The 22,546-nt window shown below is 54.4% G+C and overlaps 3 protein-coding genes, 1 long non-coding RNA gene and 1 pseudogene across 4 annotated transcripts in view; 3 read left to right on the forward strand and 2 right to left on the reverse strand.

Moving 5' to 3' along the window:
• Positions 1-1,657, reverse strand: part of LOC120412203 (LWamide neuropeptides-like) — a 3,127-nt gene extending 1,470 nt beyond the window's left edge. Inside the window, exons 1-3 of the mRNA XM_039572540.1 lie at positions 1,429-1,657; positions 930-967; positions 3-517 (exon numbers count right to left, since the gene is read on the reverse strand). Of these exons, the coding sequence (XP_039428474.1) occupies positions 3-517; positions 930-967; positions 1,429-1,507 (632 nt within the window). The 5' untranslated portion in view covers positions 1,508-1,657. The remainder of the gene's footprint in view (positions 1-2; positions 518-929; positions 968-1,428) is intronic.
• Positions 1,658-4,797: 3,140 nt separating this feature from the next.
• On the reverse strand, positions 4,798-8,222 carry LOC120412213. The gene is made up of 2 exons (XR_005604780.1): positions 7,003-8,222; positions 4,798-5,166 (listed from the first exon to the last, which is right to left on the reverse strand). It is a non-coding gene; the product is annotated as an uncharacterized LOC120412213 (long non-coding RNA).
• Positions 5,528-22,546, forward strand: part of LOC120412211 — an 89,653-nt pseudogene continuing 72,634 nt past the window's right edge.
• The window catches only part of LOC120412207 (zinc finger protein OZF-like), a 61,447-nt gene continuing 44,438 nt past the window's right edge, over positions 5,538-22,546 (forward strand). Inside the window, exon 1 of the mRNA XM_039572553.1 lies at positions 5,538-5,611. The gene's annotated coding sequence lies outside the window, so the exon portion shown is untranslated. The remainder of the gene's footprint in view (positions 5,612-22,546) is intronic.
• On the forward strand, positions 14,200-17,063 carry LOC120412205 (zinc finger protein OZF-like). The gene is made up of 3 exons (XM_039572542.1): positions 14,200-14,329; positions 14,920-14,992; positions 15,178-17,063. Exons 1-3 carry the CDS (start codon positions 14,252-14,254, stop codon positions 16,434-16,436), a joined length of 1,410 nt encoding a protein of 469 aa, XP_039428476.1. The 5' UTR covers positions 14,200-14,251; the 3' UTR covers positions 16,437-17,063.

Genomic DNA, 22,546 nt, shown 5'->3' on the forward strand with positions numbered 1-22,546 from the left:
ACTCCTCTCTGCCCTCTGGCTGCAGGGCTGTGCTGCTGTCAGAATGTTCAGCCCAGGATCCCGCAGCAGAGGGAGCTTCAGTGTCCTCTTCCCAAGCAGAGGGAGCTTCCCCATCCTCTTCCCAAAATGCAGCGGGTTCCTGGTCTTCTTTCCAAGCCACAGGATGTTTGCCATCCTCTTCCCATGCCGGGAGAATTGCAGCCTCCTCTTCCCAAATCACAGGATGTCCTCTGTCCTCGTTCCACGCTGGCAGATGTCCGTCGTCCTTGTCCCATGCTGCTGGAGCCTCGCTGTCCTCGTCCCACACCGGGTGATGTCCACCATCCTCGCCCCACACCACAGGAGCCTCGCTGTTGTATTCCCAAACCGTGGGATGTTTGCCCTCATCTCCCGGGACAGAGGGAGGTTCACCATCATCCCCCAGAATGGGGGGAAGTTCACTGCTGTCTTCCTCCTCTTTGGCCTCCTCTTTGGAAGCAGAGGGAGCCCGAGGAGGAGCTGATGCTGCTTTTGTGCCCTGTGGACAGATGGTAGCGTGAGGGACGGGAAGTTCTATCTCAGTTATCGCCTTATTTATCCTCAGCTACACATCCAGCTGCACTAAGCAGAAATGGGACTCGGAGCTGTTCAAACTAGGAATGGGCTAAAGTCGACATTGCCACTTATTGCTGGGCATTCCATATTCCACTGTGGCTAAAGCCAGCAAGCAATCTTCTGCCTGCAAAACCAGACCTGCAGCTCTTCAAAAGCTCTTCAGCAGAGAAGGAGAAAAGTGCCAGGGATCCTGCTGCTGCTGCTGCTGCTGCTGCTGCTGCAAAGACACTGGCAGGAACTTTCCTTCAGCCTCCCAGGCTGGCGCTCGACTGCCACACGCCAAGCTCACAACTCTCTGCACAGTTCCGACCACCAAAGGTTCCTTTCCCACTCACCGAAGGAGGAGCTGCTCGGGATCCACGCGTGAGGTGCCCTGCAACGGGACAGGGAACACGAACCAGATGCTGTTAGGAAAAACCTGCCCGTGGTGGGAACTCCCACGGAGCAAGGCAACCCCGAGAGAGCATTTTGCTTCCACAACATCCCTCCAGGAGCCACAGTCCCTTCGCACAGCAAGCAAGAGAACAGCACAGAATCCTGGGCTGTGTCAGCTCTTGGCTGGAGCAGCCACCGGAGGGAGTTCCAGGCTCCGCTGGCACAGACTCTGCGCTTGAGGGAACAGAACCCCCCCGGCTCCATTGCAAATGCTGTGCACGCCCCGCTGGCTGCAGACACCCCCTTTTTCCGCTGCAGCTGCTGGCAGGAGCTCTCCCAAACCAACGGTGTCTTAATGGCAATTTGGTTACAAAGGCAGCTCAATTCCAGTGGGAGAACAGAAAGCACACAGCAAGCCCGCAGGCACTGATGCTGCACCCAGGGAAAACCTCGACTTACGTGCCAAGTGGGCTAAAAAATAGCCCGAATAAGCCACAGAGTACAGAGTGCAAACTGCAGCAACCGCTTGCTGGATCATTTTGGCTGCGCTGCACACGTCGCAGACTGTACCCCTGCAAGCACACAAGGACACCCGTCAGGGGCTGGGCTGGCTGCTGAGAATGCCTCGGGCAGGAGGATCCTCCGGCAACCAGCGGGCGCCCAGAGCCGCTCTGGACACTGAGGGCTCCGTGCCCACAGCAACGGGAACACGGCGAGGACGCGGCAGCGTTGCGTGACATCACAGCAGCAGCTCACGCAAGACCGCCTGGAAGGTTCTCCTCTGTCACAAAGGAGCACAAAGGATCTCCCCTTACATCAGCCAATACACACAGAGGAGAGGCCCTTCCGCTGCCCTGAGTGTGGGAAGGGTTTCAACCACAGCTCAAACACCAACGGAGGCACCGCTAAGGGAAGCCCTGCGAGTGCCCCGAGTGCGGGAAGAGCTTCGTGCGCTGCTCCAGCTCCATCCCCCGTGGGAGGATCGGCGTTGGATGATCCCCAGTGACCGCCGTGGGGCAGAGCCCTGGTGACCCCCGTTCCGGGTGATCCGCGCTGGGTGGGGGGAAGGTGTTGGAGAGATTTCTTTGCCTTCTCCTTGTGCTGCTGTGATGTGGTTGGTAATAAATTCCCTCCCTGTGCCCAGGCTGGGTCTGTTGTGCCCGTGCCGGTGCTCGGGGCGGGATCTCTCCCGGTCCTTCTCTCAGCTCCTGGGCTTTTCCTTGTATTTCCTGTCCCTGTGCAGTAGCAGAGGGCAGGGACAGAGCGGTTTTGGTGTCTCCCGGCATCCAGGCAGGGCCAGCCCAGCCCCGGGGGTTGTGAGGGGCTTGTGGGGGTCCCCCGTTTGCGGGACATCCGCTTGGTTTGGGTTGTTCTTCCCAAGCTGGGCATAAACGACTTTGGGAGTTTTCTGCCACAAATCTCTCCCCTCGTGCACTCAGCCAAAGGGGTTTGGGCGGTTTTCCCTTTTTCGGGGAAATCAAAGCCATGCACTGATGCTCCGAATTAGGGGCGGGAGTAGCGAGGCCGCAGGGCTTCCCAAGGAGCCGGAGCCAGCCAACACGCAGGGCTGGGCAGGTCGGGCCGGGAGCAGCGGAGAGCTTTGTTTCTCTTCTCAGCTGAATGGCGGCTCGGGCCGGGCCCGTTCCAGCGCGTTCCTCAGCTGCGGCTTTCCCCTCACGCAGCCCGGGGGGCGCTGGGAGCGCGGGGCGGGGCTGGGCCGTGTGCAGAGCCCGCCCCTCGCTCCGATTGGGCGGTGCTGCCGTCAGTCGTGGTTCTGGCGCGCTGATTGGTCGGAGCGGGGAGCAGCCCGGGCCCGGAGCCGCCGGCAGGGCGGCCGTGGCGCAGCAGAGGCGCCATTGGCGGAGCGTCGGTGCGGGCCCGGGAGCGGCGGCGGCGGCCGGAGCCCGTAGGCGGCAGCGGCGGAGCTCGGAGGCGGCCCCAGCGCAGGTGGGAGCCGCGCTCGGTTCTGGCGGGGCTCGGGGCTGGCTGCGGGCGGAGGGGGCGGCAGGGGGCTGTGGCGGGTTCGTTGTGCCGTGTGGGCGCCGTGTTCGCCCTGGCGTGAGGGCGCTGCGGGAGCGGCTGCCCGCGGTCTCCTTCCCGCTGCTGCCTCGGCAGGAGCCGGTGCCGGAGCAGCGCTGGCTCGTCCCGGTGCTGTGGGTAGGACAGAGGTGGCTGCCCCGTGGCCGGGTGTGCGGGAAAGTTCCCGTGGCCAGAGGTTTGTGTCCCCAGAGGAGCCGGAGGAGTCCTGTAAAAGTAACTTTATTCCTGGGCAAAGGGAGAGGCCACGGGGCATTTCCCGTGGGGTCTGTCCAAGTGTTGGAGGACGCAGCCTCCTTTTTTATGCCGATTTGCCCGGCCGCATCTCCGTGTCCCTTTCCCCAGTGGCTGAGGTCCTTGGAAGGTACAGACTTCCCGATCCGCCTGCTGCATGTGCCCCTTAATGTGCACCCCACTTTGTATAACATCCGATATTCATGGCTCTGTTAAGTTTTATTTCCTTTGTTCTCTGTTTCACCACTTTTCCTTGGCCATCTCTTTGCCAAGAGCACTTTGAGTCATTTAATTTTCCACAACCTCCTGGTCCTTCTGCTGGAAGAGAATCTGATGCCATCCCAGGGTGAAATGTGGCGTTGCTCATGGGAGTGGATTGGTGGGTGAGAAGGTCAGGAGCTGGAGCTGTGTGCTTGGTTATGATTTGGAGCGACAGCTTGTATTCTAATGATGCATTGAAATGATCAGTGGGTTCTCTGGCACCTGGTATGAATTTGTTTGGGTTCCCAGGGGCTGCTCCATGGTGTTGTAGGATTTGTTCTGTTCTTTTCCCCATTTTTGGGCGCTCCCAGAAATGCCAGGGATGCATCAATTGACCGCTTTTCTCGGATTAAATCATCACATCCTTGGATTCTCAAGTGATTTCGCTGAACTTGTGTCAGCAAAAGCAGTCCAGTGGTCAAACCCACCCTATATAACACAGACAGTGCCAGCAGATGTTGGAGTGGGGAGAGGGATGATTCCCCCCCGCTTTTGTGAGTGAAGTTCTCCCAACATTCTCCGTTTGCTGTTTTCCTTTGCAGCTTCAGGATTTCTGTGCAGAGTCAGAGATGCTCAGTGTGGGCTCTGCCTTTAGCGATGCAAATTCTGTCTGTGCAGGGAGGCAGAGGTTGGGGTAAGGGGCAGAGGGAATCAGCCCAATTCCTGTGGCAGGCAAGGAGAGCCTGGGACATTGTGCACACTTCCCCCAGCAGAGTTAATTTGCATTTCTAAAGCTCCTCTGCTGGCTGCCTGGAAGGAAGCTTCTCTTGCAGGGCAGCCATCAGGTGACTCACAAGTGCCCCCCCCCAAAAGCGGCTTTTTTCCCCTTTTTTTTAAAAATATTTTATTAACTGTTTATGAGTTAAAGGGTCACTTTTAAAGCTCTTCCAGTTTTGCAAAATGCAACCTACAGGTGAACATTGAAAAACCCATTCCAAAATTCTGCCATCACTAACAGCCACACACACACATACACAAAAATGCCCCAAAGCAATAAAGATTTTTGCTTCTTCTCCTCGGACTAAAAATTGACTCTCACACCTTTGGCCCAAACCCAACTGACAATATCAAAGTAGGATTATTAAGAAAAAACATTCTAATGGTGTAATCTTGTCACTGAAACTGTGGGAAGAACAAAAACTCTCCAACGACCTTTTTAGTGTTAGAGGATCAAGGCATTACTTTATTCTGGCCAGGATGTGGAAGAGAAATCATTTCATGGACACATAGCCCGGGTGTGCAGAGAAAATCATTCCATGGCACACGAGTTTTACTCAATTTTTCCTCAACTCTGTGCAGTCTAAACCCATAGAAATCCGTAGGTTTAATGTTCATTGGTTCCAAGTTGGGTGGTTCTTAGTATTTGGTTTCCTATTGGCCCCGGATTGCTTGGCCTCTGATGTTAATTAGGTCCACACTCCTTGAGTTCCTTCTCGGCCTTTTCCAGAGCAGGGGTCTCCAGCTGTGCCGGGGGCAGTGTCTGGGGTAGCTGTTCCTTGATGTTTGCTGATGTGCGTTGATGTTTTGTTGATGGTTGTTATCTTTTGGGTATCTTTTGGGCTATTCCCAGTCTGTTGAGATGTTAAGCTCATCTCTGTTGAGTGGTGTAACATCCCTTAACAAACACTTTCAAATTCCTTTCCCCAAGGCAGAGGCAAACCAAGCCTGAGTAGCGAAATAAAATTTTAAAGCAATTCTGAACTTGGTATATTTTCCAGCAATCGAATCCCGCCCAGCCCAGAGTGTGAGTGTAACTGAGAGCCAGAGTGGAATTCTCCCGCTGTCTCCCGCAGCAGCTGTGGCGAGTGCAGGCACAGAAAGCTCTGAAGCTCGCCCGGTGCCAGCGAGGATTGGCCCCCAGTGCCTGGAGATGCCAGAGGAGGTGCCCAGCCAGACTATTTCGGGTTCGGGAACGGGGCAGGAGGACGAGGAGGGAGGGAGGAGGGGAGGTGGGACTGGGACGGGGCGGCAGGAGGAAGAGGAGCAGGAGGAGGGAGGAAGAGGCGGAGCGGCAGCGGGAAGCTGGAAGAGAGGAGGAGAGGCGGGATCACGCGGCTCCAGCGCTCGCTGAACTCGCAGCCCCCCGGGACCATCTCCCCCCATCCCGCAGGTTGCCGCTCGGGGGACATCGGGGTCCCCGGGAGGTGTTTTTGGGGGTGCCGGTGGCGGTGGCGGCAGAGCCCCGGCGGGGGCGGGGGATGCGGGTCCCCCGCGGTGGGGGTTGGGCTTCCCGGGCCGGGCCCTCGAGCTCTGCCGGGGCCCCGTGGGGAGCGCGCGGGGCCGGCGGGGGCGGGGGGACACCGGTTTTGGGGAGCCCCGGGAGCCCCGGCTTCCGTAAGCGGGACCCCAGAGAGAGGAGAGCCCCAGGAGCCCAAAGCGGGGAGCCCGAGAGGGGGGAGCCCTGGGATTGGCGGGACCCCGGCGGGGGGGTCTGGGGGCTGCAGGGGCGGCATGGCCGGGAAAGGGGCTCCGGGGTCCCGGGGCCCGGAGGTGGCTGCTCCCAGTAGGAGCCCAGTCAGTCCCAGTATGATCCTGGTCACTTCCCCTCCCTCCCTGCATGATCCCTGTTGCTCCCAGTAGGAGCCCAGTCACTCCCCATCACTCTGTTATGATACCATTTTCCCCCAGCACGGTCCCAGTTGCTCCCAGTTCCTCCTCCAGCTTTTGTCCAGTGTGTTCCCAGTTCTCCCAGTTGCCCCAGCATAGTCCCAGTCACTCCCAGTATGATGCCAATCTTTTCCAGCAAGGCCCCAGTCACTTACACTTGCCCCAGTTGCCCCCAGCTTGGTCCCAGTTCCCCCCAGCACATTCCCAGTTGCTCCCAGTTTGTTCCCAGTCCCCACTCGAATGGTCTCAAGCACTCCCAGTATATCCCAGTAGTGCTGAACATTCTTGTAGTCATTCCCAGGCACTCCCAGTTACCTCAGCATGGTTCAGTTGCCCCCAGTATCATCCCAGTCACTCCCAGTACATCCCAGTTGTCACCAGCATGCACCCTGTCACCCCCAGCATGCTCCCAGTCACTCCTGCCTCCTCCCACTTGCTTTCATCATGATTCCAGTTGCTCACAGCCACTCCCAGTCAATGCCAGTATGATTCCAGTCACCCTCAGTGTAATCCCAATCTCACCCAGCATGGACCCATTGTGATCCCAGTATGATGCCAGTTGCCCCCAGAATAGTTCCAGTTGTTCCCAGTTCCTCCCAGTATGATCCCATTTGCCCCTAGGATAGTCCCAGTCCCTCTCAGCATGGTCCCAGTCACACCCAGTTGCCCCCAGTGTAGATCCAGTCACTCCCAGTGTCCCCCAGCGTAGTCCCAGAGTTTGCCAGCATGGTCCCAGCTGTTTCCAGCGTGTTTCCAGTCACTCCAGTATGGTTACAGACAGAACCAGTATATCCCAGTTGCCCTCAGCATGCTCCTAGTCATTCTCAGGCCCTCCCAGTTGCCCCAGTAAGGTTCTCAGAATGATCCCAGTCTTTCCTAGTTACTCCCACTTACCTCCAGGATGATCACAGTTTCTGTCAGTGTCCCAAAGTGTGGTCCCAGCTGCTCCCAGTATGGTCCCAGTTGTGGTCTCAGTCCCCTCAGCATGGTTCCAGTACTTTCTAGTTGATCCCGGCTGCTCCCAATGTGTCCCCATTTTCCTCCCAACATGGGCCCAGTAGCTCCCAGTAACTCCCAGTCAGGTTCCATTCACACCCACTGTAATCCCAGTGGCTCCCAGGATGATCCAATAGGACCCCGAGTCACTCCCAGTATGGTTCCAGTCACTTCCAGGATGATCCCAGTCACCCCCAGTACGATGCCAGTTGCCCCAAACTCCCTGTCAACCCCATTATGATCCCAGTAGCCTCCAATATGATCCCAGTCACTTCCTGCCACTTCCAGTATGATCCCAGTTGCACCCAGTCACCCCCAGTATGATCCCAGTCATTCCCAGATACTCCCAGTATTATTCCAGTCATGCCCAGAGTGACTCCCTGTCACTCCCAGGCTGGGCCCAGTTTCTCCCAGTCACTTCCAGCATGGTTCCAGTCACAGCCAGCACCTTTCCAGTCAGTCCCAGTCTGGTTCCGGTAGGATCCCAGTCACTCTCAGATATTGCCAGTACTATTTCAGTCACTCCCAGTATGATCCCAGTCAGTTCCAATGGGATGCCAGTATGACCCCAGCATGGGCACAGCTGCTCCCATTATCATCCAGTGTGGTTCCAGTTGCTCCCATTTACCCCCACTGTGGTTTCAGTCTCTCCCAGTGCATCCCAGTTGCTCCCAGCATGTTCCCAGTCACTCCCAGTTTCCCTGAGTTGCTTCCAGTGTGATCCCAGTGTCTCACAGCCACTCCCAGTCACCCTCAGTGCAGTGCCAGTTGCAGCGGTACCTTCCTGAGCTAGCACATTGTCCTGGTACAGAGCAAACTGCTGCCTGCCCCGAGCGAGGACAGGTGGAGTCCCATCCTGGCCCAGGGAGGTGGGCGAACCACCGGCACGGGTTCGCCCTGGCTCCCGATGGCTGATGTGTGCAAAGGAGGTAGGATAAAACGGAGGGCCTCTCGTGGGAGCAGGAGGTTTATTGCAGGGTGAGAACCCACGAGGAGAGACCACCAGGTGGCTCGCTGAGCTATTTTTGTACCCCGACAAACAGGCGTGGAAAACACACAGTAACTAATGATACCTTGTCGCGACGGAGAGAAGACCCGGACGCTCAATGTGAGTGATCAGCAAGCTTCCGTTTATTGATCATTCGTGGATTACATATATAGCGTGGTTAATGAGGCTTATGCATATTCCAAAAGGCGCAAGCTGAGTGGTCCACGGCATTGCTGCAGACCCCTCCCTCTAGTTCCTCCTTTGTGGTCAGAAAGTTCCTCTTTTCTCATGCCTGAGTTCCTCTTTTCCCATGCCTCCCTGACCACAAGCTTTCTATTGTTAACTGTACTGCCCACCAAGGACATCATGTCCTTGCTGTATCAGCAGAAGGCCCTATGCAGCTGCAGAGGGTCTATGTGTCCTTTGTCACGTAGCTCAGCTATTACACAAGATGAGTGCGGTATTCTGCAAGATCTTGCTCTGTGAGCTGCAAAGGGTCTACGTGCCCTTTGTCACGTAGCCAGTTCTCCACAATACCTCAGCTAGGGGGTGTTACCGGGGCGGGGAGAGGGGGCTACAGCAATTGGGAACAGGGGTGGGTGGGGAGGAGCAACAGAGACCAATCAGCGACCGAATAACTCAGAGAAGAACCTAGATCCCTCTGGGAAAGCAGCCGGATATGGGGAAGGGGGATACATAGCTAAAAGGTAAGGCACGGATTTATGTATTTTTCGCAGCCTTATGAATGCTCAAGGCTTTTGGGGCTGGCTCTGGGGTTGGTCATGGTTCACTGCAACATCTCCCCCTTTTTTATTATTTCGAAGCAAATGGAGGTAGGTGTGGGAAGTTAGGGAGTAGGGGAAAAGGGAAAACATTCAGGGAAAGGGAACAGCAGGAAGAGGGCCACAAGTTGTTCTTCAGATGGCATCTGGTGTGGGCACCTCTTCCAGGTGGTGGCTTTGGGGTCGTCGCTGTTCAGTGAGGTCAGGTGCAGTTTGATGAACTTTGCCAGCACCCACTTTGGTCGAGCTGGGGTCGACACGGCGGCATATCCCCTCCCCCAAGCTAGTAACTTGAACAGGCCCTCAACTTTGTGAGTCTCAGGGTCTTTGACCAGCATGGATGGATTTTCTTTTAGTTTAGTTGTGGTCGAATTTTTAATGTGCCGTTATACAGGGGGGCCGGGCTCTTTGAAGGAACAATTTAAAAAGTTAATGGTGAAGAGAGCCCTGCAGAGTCTCTCAATGGGCGAATTAGTCTCTGCTCCTCCTCACTGCTGGGCAAGGACTCTTTTGAGCGTCTGATGGGTATGCTCAGCTATAGATTGGCCCGTGGGAGAATAAGGGATACCTGTAGTGTGCTTAATTCCCCACGTGTCGAAGAACTGGTGGAGGTTCTTCGAGACGTATGCTGGTCTGTTGTCTGTCTTGATTTCTGCTGGCACCCCCAGAATGGCAAATGCCAACAGAAAGTGTTTGATGACATCTTTTGCCTTCTCCCCACAATGAGAAGAGGTAAAAACTGCTCTTGAGAAGGTGTCTACTGAGATGTGGACATACTTAGACCTCCCGAATTCGGGGACGTGAGTCACGTCAGTCTGCCACAGCTGGCAGCTATTGAGACCACGTGGACACACACCAGACCCTAGCGATGGGATCTGATATTTCTGGCAGTCAGGACAAGTCGCCACAATGGCCTTAGCTTGGTCATGCGAGAGATGGAACATGCGGACCAAAGCCGGGACGTTTTGATGGTAGAATCGATGGCTCAACTTAGCTTGTTGGAACATTCCCGGTAGTGATGCCAGTTGTACTGGGGCTGCCAAGGCGTCAGCATTCCTGTTCCCTTCAACAATAGGACCGGAGAGGTCGGCATGCAACCTCACGTACATGACATAATAGGGTTGCTCTCGGTGGGACAGCAAAAAGACGAGCTGCGAGAGCACGTGATATAATTTAGGATTTGAAACTTCTTTGAGCATTGAGTGCTCTGCTCTCTCTACCACTCCAGCCACATAGGCTGAATCAGTGACAATGTTTATTGGTTCCTTTTGGAATCGCTCGAAGGCTCTGACTACTGTGGCTAACTCTGCAATTTGAGGAGATCCCTCAACTACTTCAATGTCTTTTTCCCACTCGGATGTTTGGGGATTTCTCCAAGTCAGAACAGATCTGTGAGAAGCCCCTGACCCATCTTTGAAAACTGTCAGGGCTCAAAGCGGTTTGTTGCTTCGAAACAATTTTGGGACCAATTTGAAATTCACATTAAAAAATTGGTGTGGCAAATGGTGGCTAGAGAGTTTCCCTGAGTAACTATCTAGGGCAAACTGCAGGCACTCGCTGCTCTGTAGAGCGAAATCAACATCATCTAATTTGAATGGCATGTAAATGCACGAGAATTCGCACCGTGCGAGAACGCAGAGGCGAGAGCTGGCCTTCCTTATCAGTTGCGCCATCAATTCTTGTGGTGTGGTAATGCTTTTGGACGGCTGGTGAGGCAAGAACACCCACTCTATGATTAAGAGGGGGTCCTTGATCCTCTCGTCCCGCTGAAAAGTAAGGCCTTGCAAGTGTGGTAGCTGGCCCATAATTATGAATTTGAACTGCAGGCCTGGTTCCATCCAGTGTGCCTGCTTGGTGGAAAGAGCTTTCTGGACCTTACCAAGGGCCTCCTGCGCCTCTGGGGTTAGGGATCGGGGAGAGTCCAACGCACCATCGCCTCGCAGCAGGTTAAAGAGGGGGCTGAGGCTTTCTGTGGAGATCCCTAACAGGGGCCAGACCCAGTTCACTGTACCACACAGTTGCTGCAGCTCGCGAGGGGTCCGGGGCTCGTCAGCTATGGCAAGCTGTTGGGGAGCGATGGTTGTCTCACGGATCTGGAGGCCAAGGTAGGTCAGGGGGCACAAGCGCTGGACCTTGTCAGGATGGACTACAAAACCTGCAGCTTCAGTTGCTCAGATTGTTAGATCTAGGGTTAAGTCTAAGCATGTTTCGTCTGGGGCACACACAAGGACGTCATCCATGTAATGGAGGATGATTGCCTCTGGAGCCTGTTTCCGGACAGGGGACAGGACCCGCACAACATACCAATGGCAAATGCTGGGGCTGTTTTTCATGCTCTGAGGCAGCACTGTCCAATGATATCTGCACATGGGGACTTGCCGATTAACAGATGGCACTGAGAAGGCAAATCTAGGAGCATTGCTGGGGTGCAGAGGTATGTGGAAGGAGCAGTCTTTGATGTCTATGACAGCTAGCTTCCACATATGAGGGAGCATTGATGGTGAGGGCATGCCTGGTTGTAGGGGTCCCATATCCTCCATGACTGCGTTAATTTTACACAGATTGTGCAAAAGCGTCCTTCCGTTTCATTTCGGTTTTGGGAGAACAAACACGGGGGAATTCCAAGGGCTATTAGTTGGGACTATGTGGCCCTTGGCAAGTTGCTCTTCCACGAGGGAAATGAGAGCGCGAAGTTTCTCGATGGATACCGGCCACTGTTCCTCCCATACGGGCATGTTAGGCAGCCAATTACTGCGTGGGTGGTCGCACTCAACAGTGGCCCGCCCTAAAAACCCTGGGCTGCTGGAATAACAGCTCGAGTTCCCCACTGGGACAAGGTATCTCTACCCCACAGGGTAAACTCTGCGTCAATAACAAAAGGCCGGATGGTAGGCAAATTTCCTTCCGGGCCTTGGATGGTCACATTTTGGGTGCTCCTTAAAGCTGTAGCTTTACCCCCAGTCCCAGCAGTGTTCCCAGCCACTTCAGGTGGGTTCAAGTTCCCATGCCTGAGGCCACTCTCTGCAAGAGATCACAGTGATGTCTGCCCCCGTATCCACCATACCTGGCATGCGAACTCGCTCACCCCCTTGGCTCAACTCACACTCAAGGGTTGGCCAGTTGGGTCCCATCACTTCTGCCCAGAACGCTTGTGCCTCTTGCTGGTTTGTTAGGCAACCTTTCGGGATGACTCGTCCTTGTGTGATCGTAGCACCTTCTGGAATAAAAAGAGGAGCATGATGACACTCAACCAGGAACACAAGCACCTCTCCCCCACCACTGGTGGTAAGGGGATGGACGGGAAGACTTCAGCTCCCGGGTGATCCAGTGCTGCAAGTCCTGTAATAAACGTGTCTGACTCCAGCGGGATGGGTATTGCCGCTTGGGCCAGAACAAGTCTATCACCAGTTTGTTTAACGAGGAGGCTGGAGGTCAGGGTGATGGGCACTGTCTTCCCCAGCTTCCAGGTGTAAAACTGAACTGCTGCATCAACTAGCTCAGCTTCTGTCCAGTCCTGTAAATTGTCCTTTTTTGATGGTACAGCAGCTCCATTTATGTCCTCACGCGGAGCTGTATCGCGCTGCTTGCTCAGTTTCCCAAGGGTGGTGCTTGGGTGTTCGGTCAGTGGCTGCAGCAACATCCCTGCCCCAGGTGGCCCGAACCTGGAATGAAAGGCTCAGGCACAGGTGTTACTGCCCGGGGTTCTTTGCATCCCTTTGCCCAGTGCCCCAGCTTCCCACAGCGATGACACCTGCTCTGGGATGGAGGCTTCCCTCATTGACTCACCACCCCCACTACCCCTCTGCTTTTAGTATTTTGAATTTCGGAGGTGATTGACACCAACTTCACACAGGTTTCTACCATGAGATCTAAGGTGGGAGGAGGATCTAAAGGTAGGGCTCTGAGAACTGCCTTGCAGGCTTCGTTTGTGTTAGAGTGGGCCAACTCCGTCAGCAGCTGCTGTTGGAATTCATGCCCCTCTGTCTGCGAGCGAACGGCCTGTGTGAGGCGCTCTACAAAGGGTTCTGATTGCCCTTGCAGGACTTGTGTGAAGTGGGTTTTTGGGGCAGCAGTGCTGGGAGTAAGGGACAGAGCTCTCTGAGCAGCCTGCTTGAGGTCTTGCAGGACTGATTCATTAGCAGCCTGATCTTGGGGCTTAGTCCAATCCTTTTCCCTGCAAAGGTGGTCTAAAGTAAGCACTGCAAGTTGGGCATCGCTTTGGTAGGAAGCAAGAAGATCTCGCAGTGCCTTTTTCCACATTCTTTCCCAGAGAAGATACTCAGTTTGGCGTGCACTGCGGGTGGCTCCAGACAGGGGTGGAATATACTCGCAGTTCTTTTTCTTCTTTTGTTTTACACCGGTGAGGGGAGGATACGAGCCATGGGAAATAAACTGTCGCATGCTCAGCAGAGTTTTTATGTCTCGGTGGTGGGTATTCTTCTAAGTTATGATTTAAGTTTTCTAAGGGACTTCCAAAGCGCTTTATAAGGTGGATCTCATGCTACTTCCCTGCCGCTGCTGCTGAACATGTGCAGAACACTGGATTTTGGGCACGTGTTGTGCAATGGCTCGGGGAAGCAGCTGCCATGGGAGAAAAAGCAGTCTACCGGTACATGTCCCTATGTGCAGCTATTATAAATGCACTTAAGAAGTCCTGGGTGGAAGAGGAGGGACAAAGGAGGATCAAGAAAAGGAGAAGGAAGCACGAGGTCAAGCACTCCCTGAATTCACAGCCCCCCACTGTCACGATCCACTAATGCAAGCGGGGGTCGTGATGGTTCGTTTATCTATCTCAGATTGTAAAAGGACACAAGAGATTTCAGTTTTAATCAAAACAATGAACCTTTATTAAGTGGCCACAACGCAGTAATGCAATAGAAGAGAGTAAGAGAGAGAGAGAGAGAGAGAGAGAAACAAAGTAGAGAGGGGGAAAAAGAGGGGGCAGTAGCTACCAACGGATGAGACGAAGTCCTCGTGGTCTTCCGCCAATAGATTCGTCTTCCTTCCGTGGGGAGATCTCCGACTTGGTTATTTTAGAAGGTCCCTTTATAGTCCTTTTCAGAAGCGAGGGGCAACTGGGCCAAGAGGTTGGGAAATCTACAGCCATTGTTATGGGGTCCGTTGCTTTGGGAAGCAGGTACAGGACAGACATACAAGACAGGTGTACCGGAGAGGTGTACAGGACAGGTCATTCCTTTCCGCTTCAGCGCAGTCCTTCCCGCCTGGGCAGCAAGAACAGCGCAGTCCATTGTGACCTGCACTAATTTTCCTCAGGAATGCGTACCAGTTCCCAGTGGGCACACCCGTAGGCAACACTTGGCAGACAATCCCACCTCAGCCAGGCCAGGACTGCTGTGTTCAGTCTCTGTCTTCGGCGATGATCGTGAGGCAGATGAGGGATTTTCGGACCGTCTCTTACACCCACCCCGTGGGATCATCGCCCCCCATCCCACAGGTGGCCGAGGAGGGGGAGCCTGGCCCAGAAATCCTGGGTTGGGGTTTTTTTTGCAGGGGGATGTTTGGAGAATGAAGAACTCCAAAACTGAGCAGAAAATGCCCCTTGTGGGGGACATTGGGGGGTCCCAGTGGTGGCTGCTGCCAGAGGCATTCTGGAGGAGCAGAGCCCTGTGGCCCCAAGGACCCGAAAGTGGGGAGCCCAGAGAGGGGGGAGCGCCGTGATTCACGGGACCCTCAACAGCCTGGAGAGGGGCAGGGGGGACTCCTTGGAGCCCATCACCCCCAGCATTCCTAAGTGGGGAGACAGAAGAGGGGGGAGCTTTTTGGATTCCTGGGACTCCCAGCAGCCTGGGGAGGGCGGGGACCAAGTAGAGAGGGGGACCCCCAATACAAGCGTGACCCCCAGCAGCTGGGACAGGGGGGAACCCTGAACACCAAAGGGGAGGGACCAGAGACAGGGAACTCCTGGGAGGCATTTTCAGAGTAGATTTTTTTGGACACAGGATGCCTGGTGTCTTCTAGAGATGGACTTGGGCAGAGGAACCTTCAAACTCAATGTGCTCATCCCTTGTTTTCCCCCCAAACCAGGATTTCCCATTCCCAAACCTCGGCCAGGTGGAGGAGGAGGCTGCGAGGAAGATGCCCCAGGACCCCCAGGCAGGTGAGGAGGAAGTCACTGCCCCTTTCCCCCTCTCTCCTGCTCCATCTCCCAGCCCAGCATCGCCCCCGACTGCAGAACAACCCCGCTGCCGACGCCGTCCTGCCAGGGACGGACTGGGGGGATCTCCTTGCCCTTCCCTGTGGCACGGAGGCAAATCCCATCCTCTCCTTGTCCTTCCTCCGCAGACAAGGAGCTGAGGACAGAGCCCAGGGAGGACAAATCCCCGCAGGAGAACCTGGTGGAAGAGGCCGTTTTGAGCAGCTCCACAGCGCAGGAATCCAATGGGGAGGAAAATGCCCGGAGATGCCACAGGAGGAGGGGCTGCAAACCCAGCCCAGGGTGCTCTGAGGAGGACAGACCAACCCTGTGCCGGGAAGGTGGCCGGAGATCGAGCCAGAGCTCAGACCTGGTGGTCCATGAGCAGCTTCACAATGAGGAGAAGCCCTACAAGTGTGGGGAATGCCAGAAGAGCTTCAGCAAGAGCTCCCACCTGATCGTCCACCAGAGGATCCACACTGGGGAACGGCCCTATGAGTGTGGGGAATGTGGGAAGGGCTTCAGATGCAGCTCCAACCTGATCCGCCACCAGATGATCCACACTGGGGAACGGCCCTACGCGTGTGGGGAATGTGGGAAGAGCTTCTGCCAGAGCTCCACCCTGCTCCGCCACCAGATGATCCATACTGGGGAACGGCTCTATGAGTGTGGGGAATGTGGGAAGAGCTTTGGAGAGAGCTCCACCCTGCTCCGCCACCAGATGATCCACACGGGAGAGAGGCCCTACGAGTGTTCTGAGTGTGGGAAGAGGTTTCAGACCAGCTCCAGTCTCCTCCTGCACCAGCGGATTCACACAGAGGAGAGGCCCTTCCGCTGCCCTGACTGCGAGAAGGGCTTCACACAAAACTCGCACCTTGTCAGACACCGGCGCATCCACACTGGGGAGAGGCCCTACAAGTGTGAGGAATGTGGGATGAGCTTCAGCCGGAGCTCCCACCTAATCCGCCACCAGATGATCCACACTGGGGAACGCCCCTACGAGTGTGAGGAGTGTGGGAAGAGCTTCAGCCAGAGCATCAACCTGATCTTCCACCAGAACATCCACACTGGGGAAAGGCCATACAAGTGCTTGGAATGTGGGAAGAGCTTCAGCCAGCGCGGCAACCTGACCGTCCATAAAAAGATCCACACTGGGGAGAAGCCCTACGAGTGTTCCGAGTGTGGGAAGAGGTTTCAGACCCCCTCCAGTCTCTTCCTGCACCACCAGATTCACACAGAGGAGAGGCCCTTCTGCTGCCCCGACTGCGGGAAGGGCTTCAAGCAAAACTCCGGCCTCATCATCCACCGGCGCATCCACACCAGGGAGAAGCCCTACGAGTGTGAGGAATGTGGGAAGAGCTTCACCCACACCTCTACCTTGACCAGACACCAACGGAGGCACCAGTAAGGGAAGCCCTGCAAGTGCCCCGACTGTGGGAAGAGCTTCGTGCCCTGCTCCAACCCCATCCCCTTTTGCAGGAGCCACACTGGGAAAAGCCCTGGTGGCCCACATTCCCTGTGATCCATATTGGGAAGACCTCTGGCTGGTTATCCTTTTATTTTGGCCCTAATTGTCTTCTGATTCATCCTCATCACTTAAAAACACCCAAAATAGGACTAAAAAGAAAGAAATTGATCACAGATGTTTGAAGTCCCACCATTTCACAGGTATTTGAGGGGGAATTTAGGGTTTGGGGGCATATTCTGGAGTATTTGTGGGTTCTTGGGGGATTTTGGGCAGTGTTCTCCATCTCTTTGCACTCCAAAAGCCAAGAGGGATCACCTCAAAACGACTCAATCCCACTGAAAACAATTCAATCCTACCCCAAAAGGGCTCAATCCCACCTCAAAATGGGTTGTTCCCACCTCAAAAAAACTCAGTCCCATGCCAAAATTACTCGATTCTACAGCCTCCAGGGTGAGATGGGGTTGAAAGGTGACTGGGATCCAGATTTGGAGGGGTGGGATCAGGATTGTGTAGGGCTGGCTCTGTGGGTGGTGTTTTGATAGTAAATAAAACTTTCAGAATGACTGACTTCTGTCCCATTCATTTTCAGTCCGTTCCAGTTCTGTTTTCAGACTGCCACCTTCTCAGCTGACTGTGTTTGTGTCCTCCTTTCTCTTCTGCCTTTCTTTGCCCGCTCTGTTTCTCTCACAGTGTCTCTCTTTAGCCAGGGCAGCTCCCAGCCAAAGACCCTCCCCTGATTTTGTTCCCAGTCCATGAGCTACGACAACCATGGGTGAAGTTATGACGGCTGGCAGTGAAATGTCACTGTAAGATCTTGCTCCACTTGGCTTTCGACCCCTTCTCAAGAGCTTTGCCTTCAAGGGCAGGAACATCTTTTCCTTGCTGGAACCTGGAACTCCAGACCCTTGGAGTGTGTGCCATGGATCCCAGAGGGGCATTCCTGAGGCTCCCAGGTTGCTGGTTCTGCTGTGCCTCCCGCGGGCAGGGGCAGGTGACAGGTGACAAGGTCCAGCAGCTCTGCTGGTTGTGCAGTGTCACAATGGCTCCTTGCTTCCATGAGGAACACAAAAGCTTTGCATCAACACTGAGCAACAGCTGCTGAACACACCTGGGAGCATCTGCTTGCATCAAAAGAGGGCTTCAAGCTGAGAATGGCACCAGCAGCTTCCATCTGCAACAGAGAGCCAGGCAAAGGACAGGGACAGAGAATTCAGTGGAAAGACTGCGAGAATTCTGCTCCCAGAGATCATTCCTGCTCACAGTGTCCCTTGTAGAAAGGGGACATCATTCCAGGCAGCCTGGACTGAGCATGTAGGGTTTGTTGTTGAGGAAACCTGCTCAGGCTTTTCCATTCTTTCCTTACAAACAGGAAAACTTCTCTGGGCCTGTGTGCAGGCAGAGCCCTGAGGAGAGCAGTTGGCACATGGTGCCGTGGGCTGGGACAGCCAGCTGCAGAGCTCAGGGAAAAAGCCCGGTTGAAGGGAAGAAGCCCCGCTGTGTCAGGTGGGCAATGTCAGACATGGTGAGGTTGGGGTGAGGAGCAGGTTGTCCAAACAGGGCCAGCCCACAAGGGGCTCATTCTTCTCCATGCCCAGACCTCCTAAGGAGACATTCAGCACCAAGATCACTTGGGGAATGCTTCTGTCACCTCTTCTCTGAACTGAAAAGTAAAAAACCAAAAATTCGATGATTAAAAACCGAAATCATGAGATGCTCTTTGAAATCTCCCTCCTTAACAGAACTCCAAACTGACTCCAATCAGCTGCACAAGCCCTGGAGACTTGAAGACAACTGAAGGAAGAGAAAGAGCTCCTGAGGGCTTTCTGTATTTTAATGAGCCCCACGCTGGATTTGGGGCTGAGCCCAGGACCCTCAGGCACTGAGAGAAGGATGAAGAAGCTGCTCAAGGAGTCAGAAGCCAAACTCCAAGTCCCTTGGAGCATCAATGGGCCCCACTGAGGGCAGGGACTGCCAAAGCCTCCCCAGGGACTCGTGAGAGCAGATCCTTGAGCTCTGCCAGGATTGCAGGGAGCCAAAGGCTCTGAGCAGGGACCTGCAATGCTGAGAAAGCCCTGGGCTGGCTGGAGGAAGCAGAAAGGCCCAGCCCTGAGCCCAGGCCTGGCACTGCAGGGCCTGTCCCTCCCGGGTGGCTCGGGGCTGTTTGTGGGGCAGTGGGATGTGAGGGGGAGGAAGGACAAATGTCATAAAATGCAACCCCTGCCAGCCTCTTCAGGGAGGGTGAGGGAGAACCAAAGTGCAGCCCCTCAATGGAAAGTTCCTTCTGTGAGGCTTCCAGAGGCAGTCCCAGAGCCCAGGGGACAAAGCCCTGGGTGCCTCTGGCCCTGCCCAGCCCTGCCCAGCCCTTGGCCATCTGTCCTGCAGGCTGCTGCTCCTCTGCCCTGGCCGGCTGCACACGCCCATCTCGCTGTCCCCCCAGCATTTGTCACCCCGGCATTTCTGTGCCCTCCCTGGGGTCCCTGCACCCAGCGCTGCCGGTCCCTGGCACACAGAGCCGTGGCAGGAGCCGGGCCCTGCCAAGGGGCTTTGGAGCAGGGTGGTGGCTGCGATTGCTTCTGACCTCAGCAACTGCTCCTTCGATAGTTCCATGGAAATGGAGCACATCAACACTGCTGTGCATTGTCCCTGCTGAGGGTCAGACACTGCCGGGCCACATTCCCTGCCTGTAGAATTCGTGCCCCACCCAAGCTCTGCACTTTTGTCTCCAGCATTGCTTTCCAATAAAAACAGGGGAAGGCAAACTGTGTGCAGCTCACGGTATTTCAGAGTGTCTCAAACTTGCTAAGGCCCAGATCTTAGAGGTGAGATCCATTTGGAATTCATGGCATGGAGAAGCAGTGCAACATGAAAAAGGGGAGCACAGAAATAGAGAGGAAAACAGCTCGGATTGTTTCTTTCCATTTTCATTTCACTTCTGGAAAGCTGTTTCAGTTTTCTGGGAATCTTCTCTGCAGTCCTGTCTGCTCTTTTCAAGAATCTTTCTGGGAGAATGAGGTGCAGCTCCTGTCACAAGATGTGCCACCAACTGCAGCTTCTCTTGCCTTCCCACACTGTGAGTGCAGCACGACTGCTGCAGCAAAGCAGGACAAATGTTGGGAGAAGTTTACAAATTGTCCTTTCTTTTCCCTGTGGGCTGGGCAGTTGTGCCATTGGTGAGGTTTTCATTGTGGCTGTTCTAACCTAAGAAATCAGGAGGTGGAACCAGGAATTGTTAGGCACTGCAACCCTGGCTGAACTCAGAGAAAGAATCTCCAGGACACTGTGGGAGCTCCCCGGGCTGGGCTCAGGTTCCCGCTGGGACTCTGCAGCAGGCTGGGCTCCAACTGGCATCAGCAGCAGCTGCAAACACCTCTGGGCATCTCCATTTTCTTCTGCTTCCTCTTTCTCCCGGGGGATTTTTTCGTTTCATTCCACACTCCAGAGGCAATTTCTGTGCTGGCCTCTGTCAGCTGATTCTATTTCAAGAGCACCAGCAACAGGGCTGTGTTTGAGCGCTGTGAATGAGGCCTGTATGGCTTTCATTCTCCTCGAATTAGTGCCCAGGGACTTGTGAGCATTTCAATCTCTGCTAATCATGATGCCTGTGACAAAAATACTGAGTTCACTGTCACGAAAGCACCGTGGGTAGTGCTGATCGAAAGAGGCAATTGCGGTTTTCTGATAAAATTCAGGTGGCAACCAGAAGAGGGGCAAGAGCAGCCGTGATCTCCAGTTCCCAAGGCAAAGGCAACAACAGCCCCGTGCTGTCAGCTCAGGGGGAGTAAAACGGTGCTGAGAGCAGCGCTGGAAGCCGATCCTTCCTTTCTCTGAAGGCTGGCTCAGGGCAGCACAGCCGGGCCCTGAGGAATCGGGGCTGTTTGGGGGTGATGGTTGCTCTGCTCCAGAATTCACCTGGAAAAAGCCCTTGGGAAGCCGAGGCGGGAGCGGGCGGGAAGGGCCGGCGCTGCTGCTGCTCGTGCTCGGGAGCCCCGGCCGGGCCGGGCCGGCGCCCGCTGCGCTGCGGCTCCTGCTGCTGCCAGAGCCGGGCGGGACTCGGGGACAGGGAACGGGCCCGGGGGACAGCAAAGGCTCGGGGGCTGCAGGGATGTTCGCGCTCGGGCCAGCGCCGGCACAGAGCTTCGGCCTCGGCATTAACCCCGAGGGAACCGCTGGGGAAAGGCTCCGGTTCAGCCTTTCTGTGCTCGTTGCTGTGAAGTGCCCGAAATAAAAGGAGAACAAGCAGGGCCTGACCCCTTCTCCTTGGGAGGAGCCCCGTGCCTGGGGCCGTGAGGGGCAGTGAGGGGCCATGAGGGGTGTGGATACAAATATGCATCTAGCAAGAATTTCTCTTGCTTCTTTCCAGTCCCGTGAGATATTTTTCTTTCTCACAGAAGATATTAGTAGAGTTCTATAAACTATGAACACCTGCGACCTTGCAAAGCTTTGTTTATAGTACAGTAGAAAAATATTTTGACAATGGATGTTTTAGGATTTTAGTCAATCACCCCAAGGGGTGGCTGATCCTTTGTCCCATTAGACTATGAAGAAAAAAGTCTCTAAGAGAGTTGTAAAATAATTAAATAAAGGAATCTTGCTGCACAATTCCTGCCTGCTGGATCTTCTCTCCTCCCTACCACTGCGGGATACCGTGATAGAGGGGCCGTGAGGGGCATTGAGGGGCTGTGAGGGGCTGTGAGGAGTCTCAGCCCTGGCAGGAGGGGGTCCCGCCATGTCTCCGGGGCAGGGCAGCCGTGAAGGCAGCCGTGGCAGCAGAGTGGGCTTGGGGCACCTCTGGGAGGGGATGAGACCCTTTCCCAGCTCCAAACCACACCAAAACATCCATAAATGGGACTTTCCATCTTTAGAATCCACAGGCAACTTGGAAGTAACTGTACAGCTCAATCCCACTGTGAGAAGGAAGGAAATCTTCCCAGTGAAGTGACATCCAGCCATTATTAATAATGTGTAAGATTTAAAAGTATAACACAAATAAATAATTCTAATAAATAATAGTAACCACAATAACAATAAATAAATCTCCAAATCCCAACACACACAGCACTGCAGCAAAAGAATGAACCTCATTTTCCTTTACTGCCTCAAGGCTCATGAGAAATAATCCCATTAACTTTCTCTTCCTCCTCCAGATAAACGAGGCCATTTTTGGTGTTTAATACAAGCTACAACTGAGGGCAGAGTGAAGAACAGGGAGCCATCTCCACTTGCCATGTCAAACCCCGCAGGTCATAGACAGCTGTTGTGGCACAATCCCTTATCACCAAAAGGCACAACACTGTCAAGTTCTGTCCGTGTGATGCTTTGCTTCTACAAAAGAAAGCTCCTGGTTCAGGGTCACCTTCACTGCTCAACCAGACATCTTGAGATCTAAAAAAGTGCTTTCCCTAATGCCAGAGTGTAAGAAATCAAGTTTATTCTTTTCTGCTGCACTCACAAGCTACTCATTAAATAGCTGGTGTCTGCAAAACATCCCAACCGATGCACTGATCAGGGTTCTGAGTGCACATTGCCCTGAACAGGCTCATCAGGGAATGAAAACAATTTTACAATTAATTCATTGTACACAGGAGTGGCTCAGGATCATGTTCTTTGGGCACTTTTCCCTCATATTCTTTGGGCACTTTTCCCACTCCTGCCATTATTGCTACCTAAGCTCACTGCATCTGCAAAGTAACAAAAACTCCTTAGTTTGTGTATTTAATGATACTGTGTTAGTAATAAACCTCACAGCCAAACATGGAGAATTAGTGAATATCAATACCTGTTTCATTGTATATTGAAAACACATTCATATCAAGCAAGTCGGTGTGAAGCCATGTGGTGAGGATAATTCTGGCAAGAACAGCCATTTTTACACACCTGTGTTCTGTCAGAAGCACAGACTTACAATTCCTCCTGCACCTGGATCAGAGGGAAGAGCCTGGTTCTCCGGGACACATTCCATGGGGCCTGGAGCAGCAGTCCAGTGCCAGCGATCCAGGGACCCCAGGGTACAGTGGTGGCAAAGGGCGTTTTGCAGCAGCTCTGAAGGGTCT

The sequence above is a fragment of the Corvus cornix genome, unplaced genomic scaffold (genome assembly GCF_000738735.6).
Source record: "Corvus cornix cornix isolate S_Up_H32 unplaced genomic scaffold, ASM73873v5 scaffold3, whole genome shotgun sequence".
Lineage (NCBI taxonomy): Eukaryota > Metazoa > Chordata > Aves > Passeriformes > Corvidae > Corvus > Corvus cornix.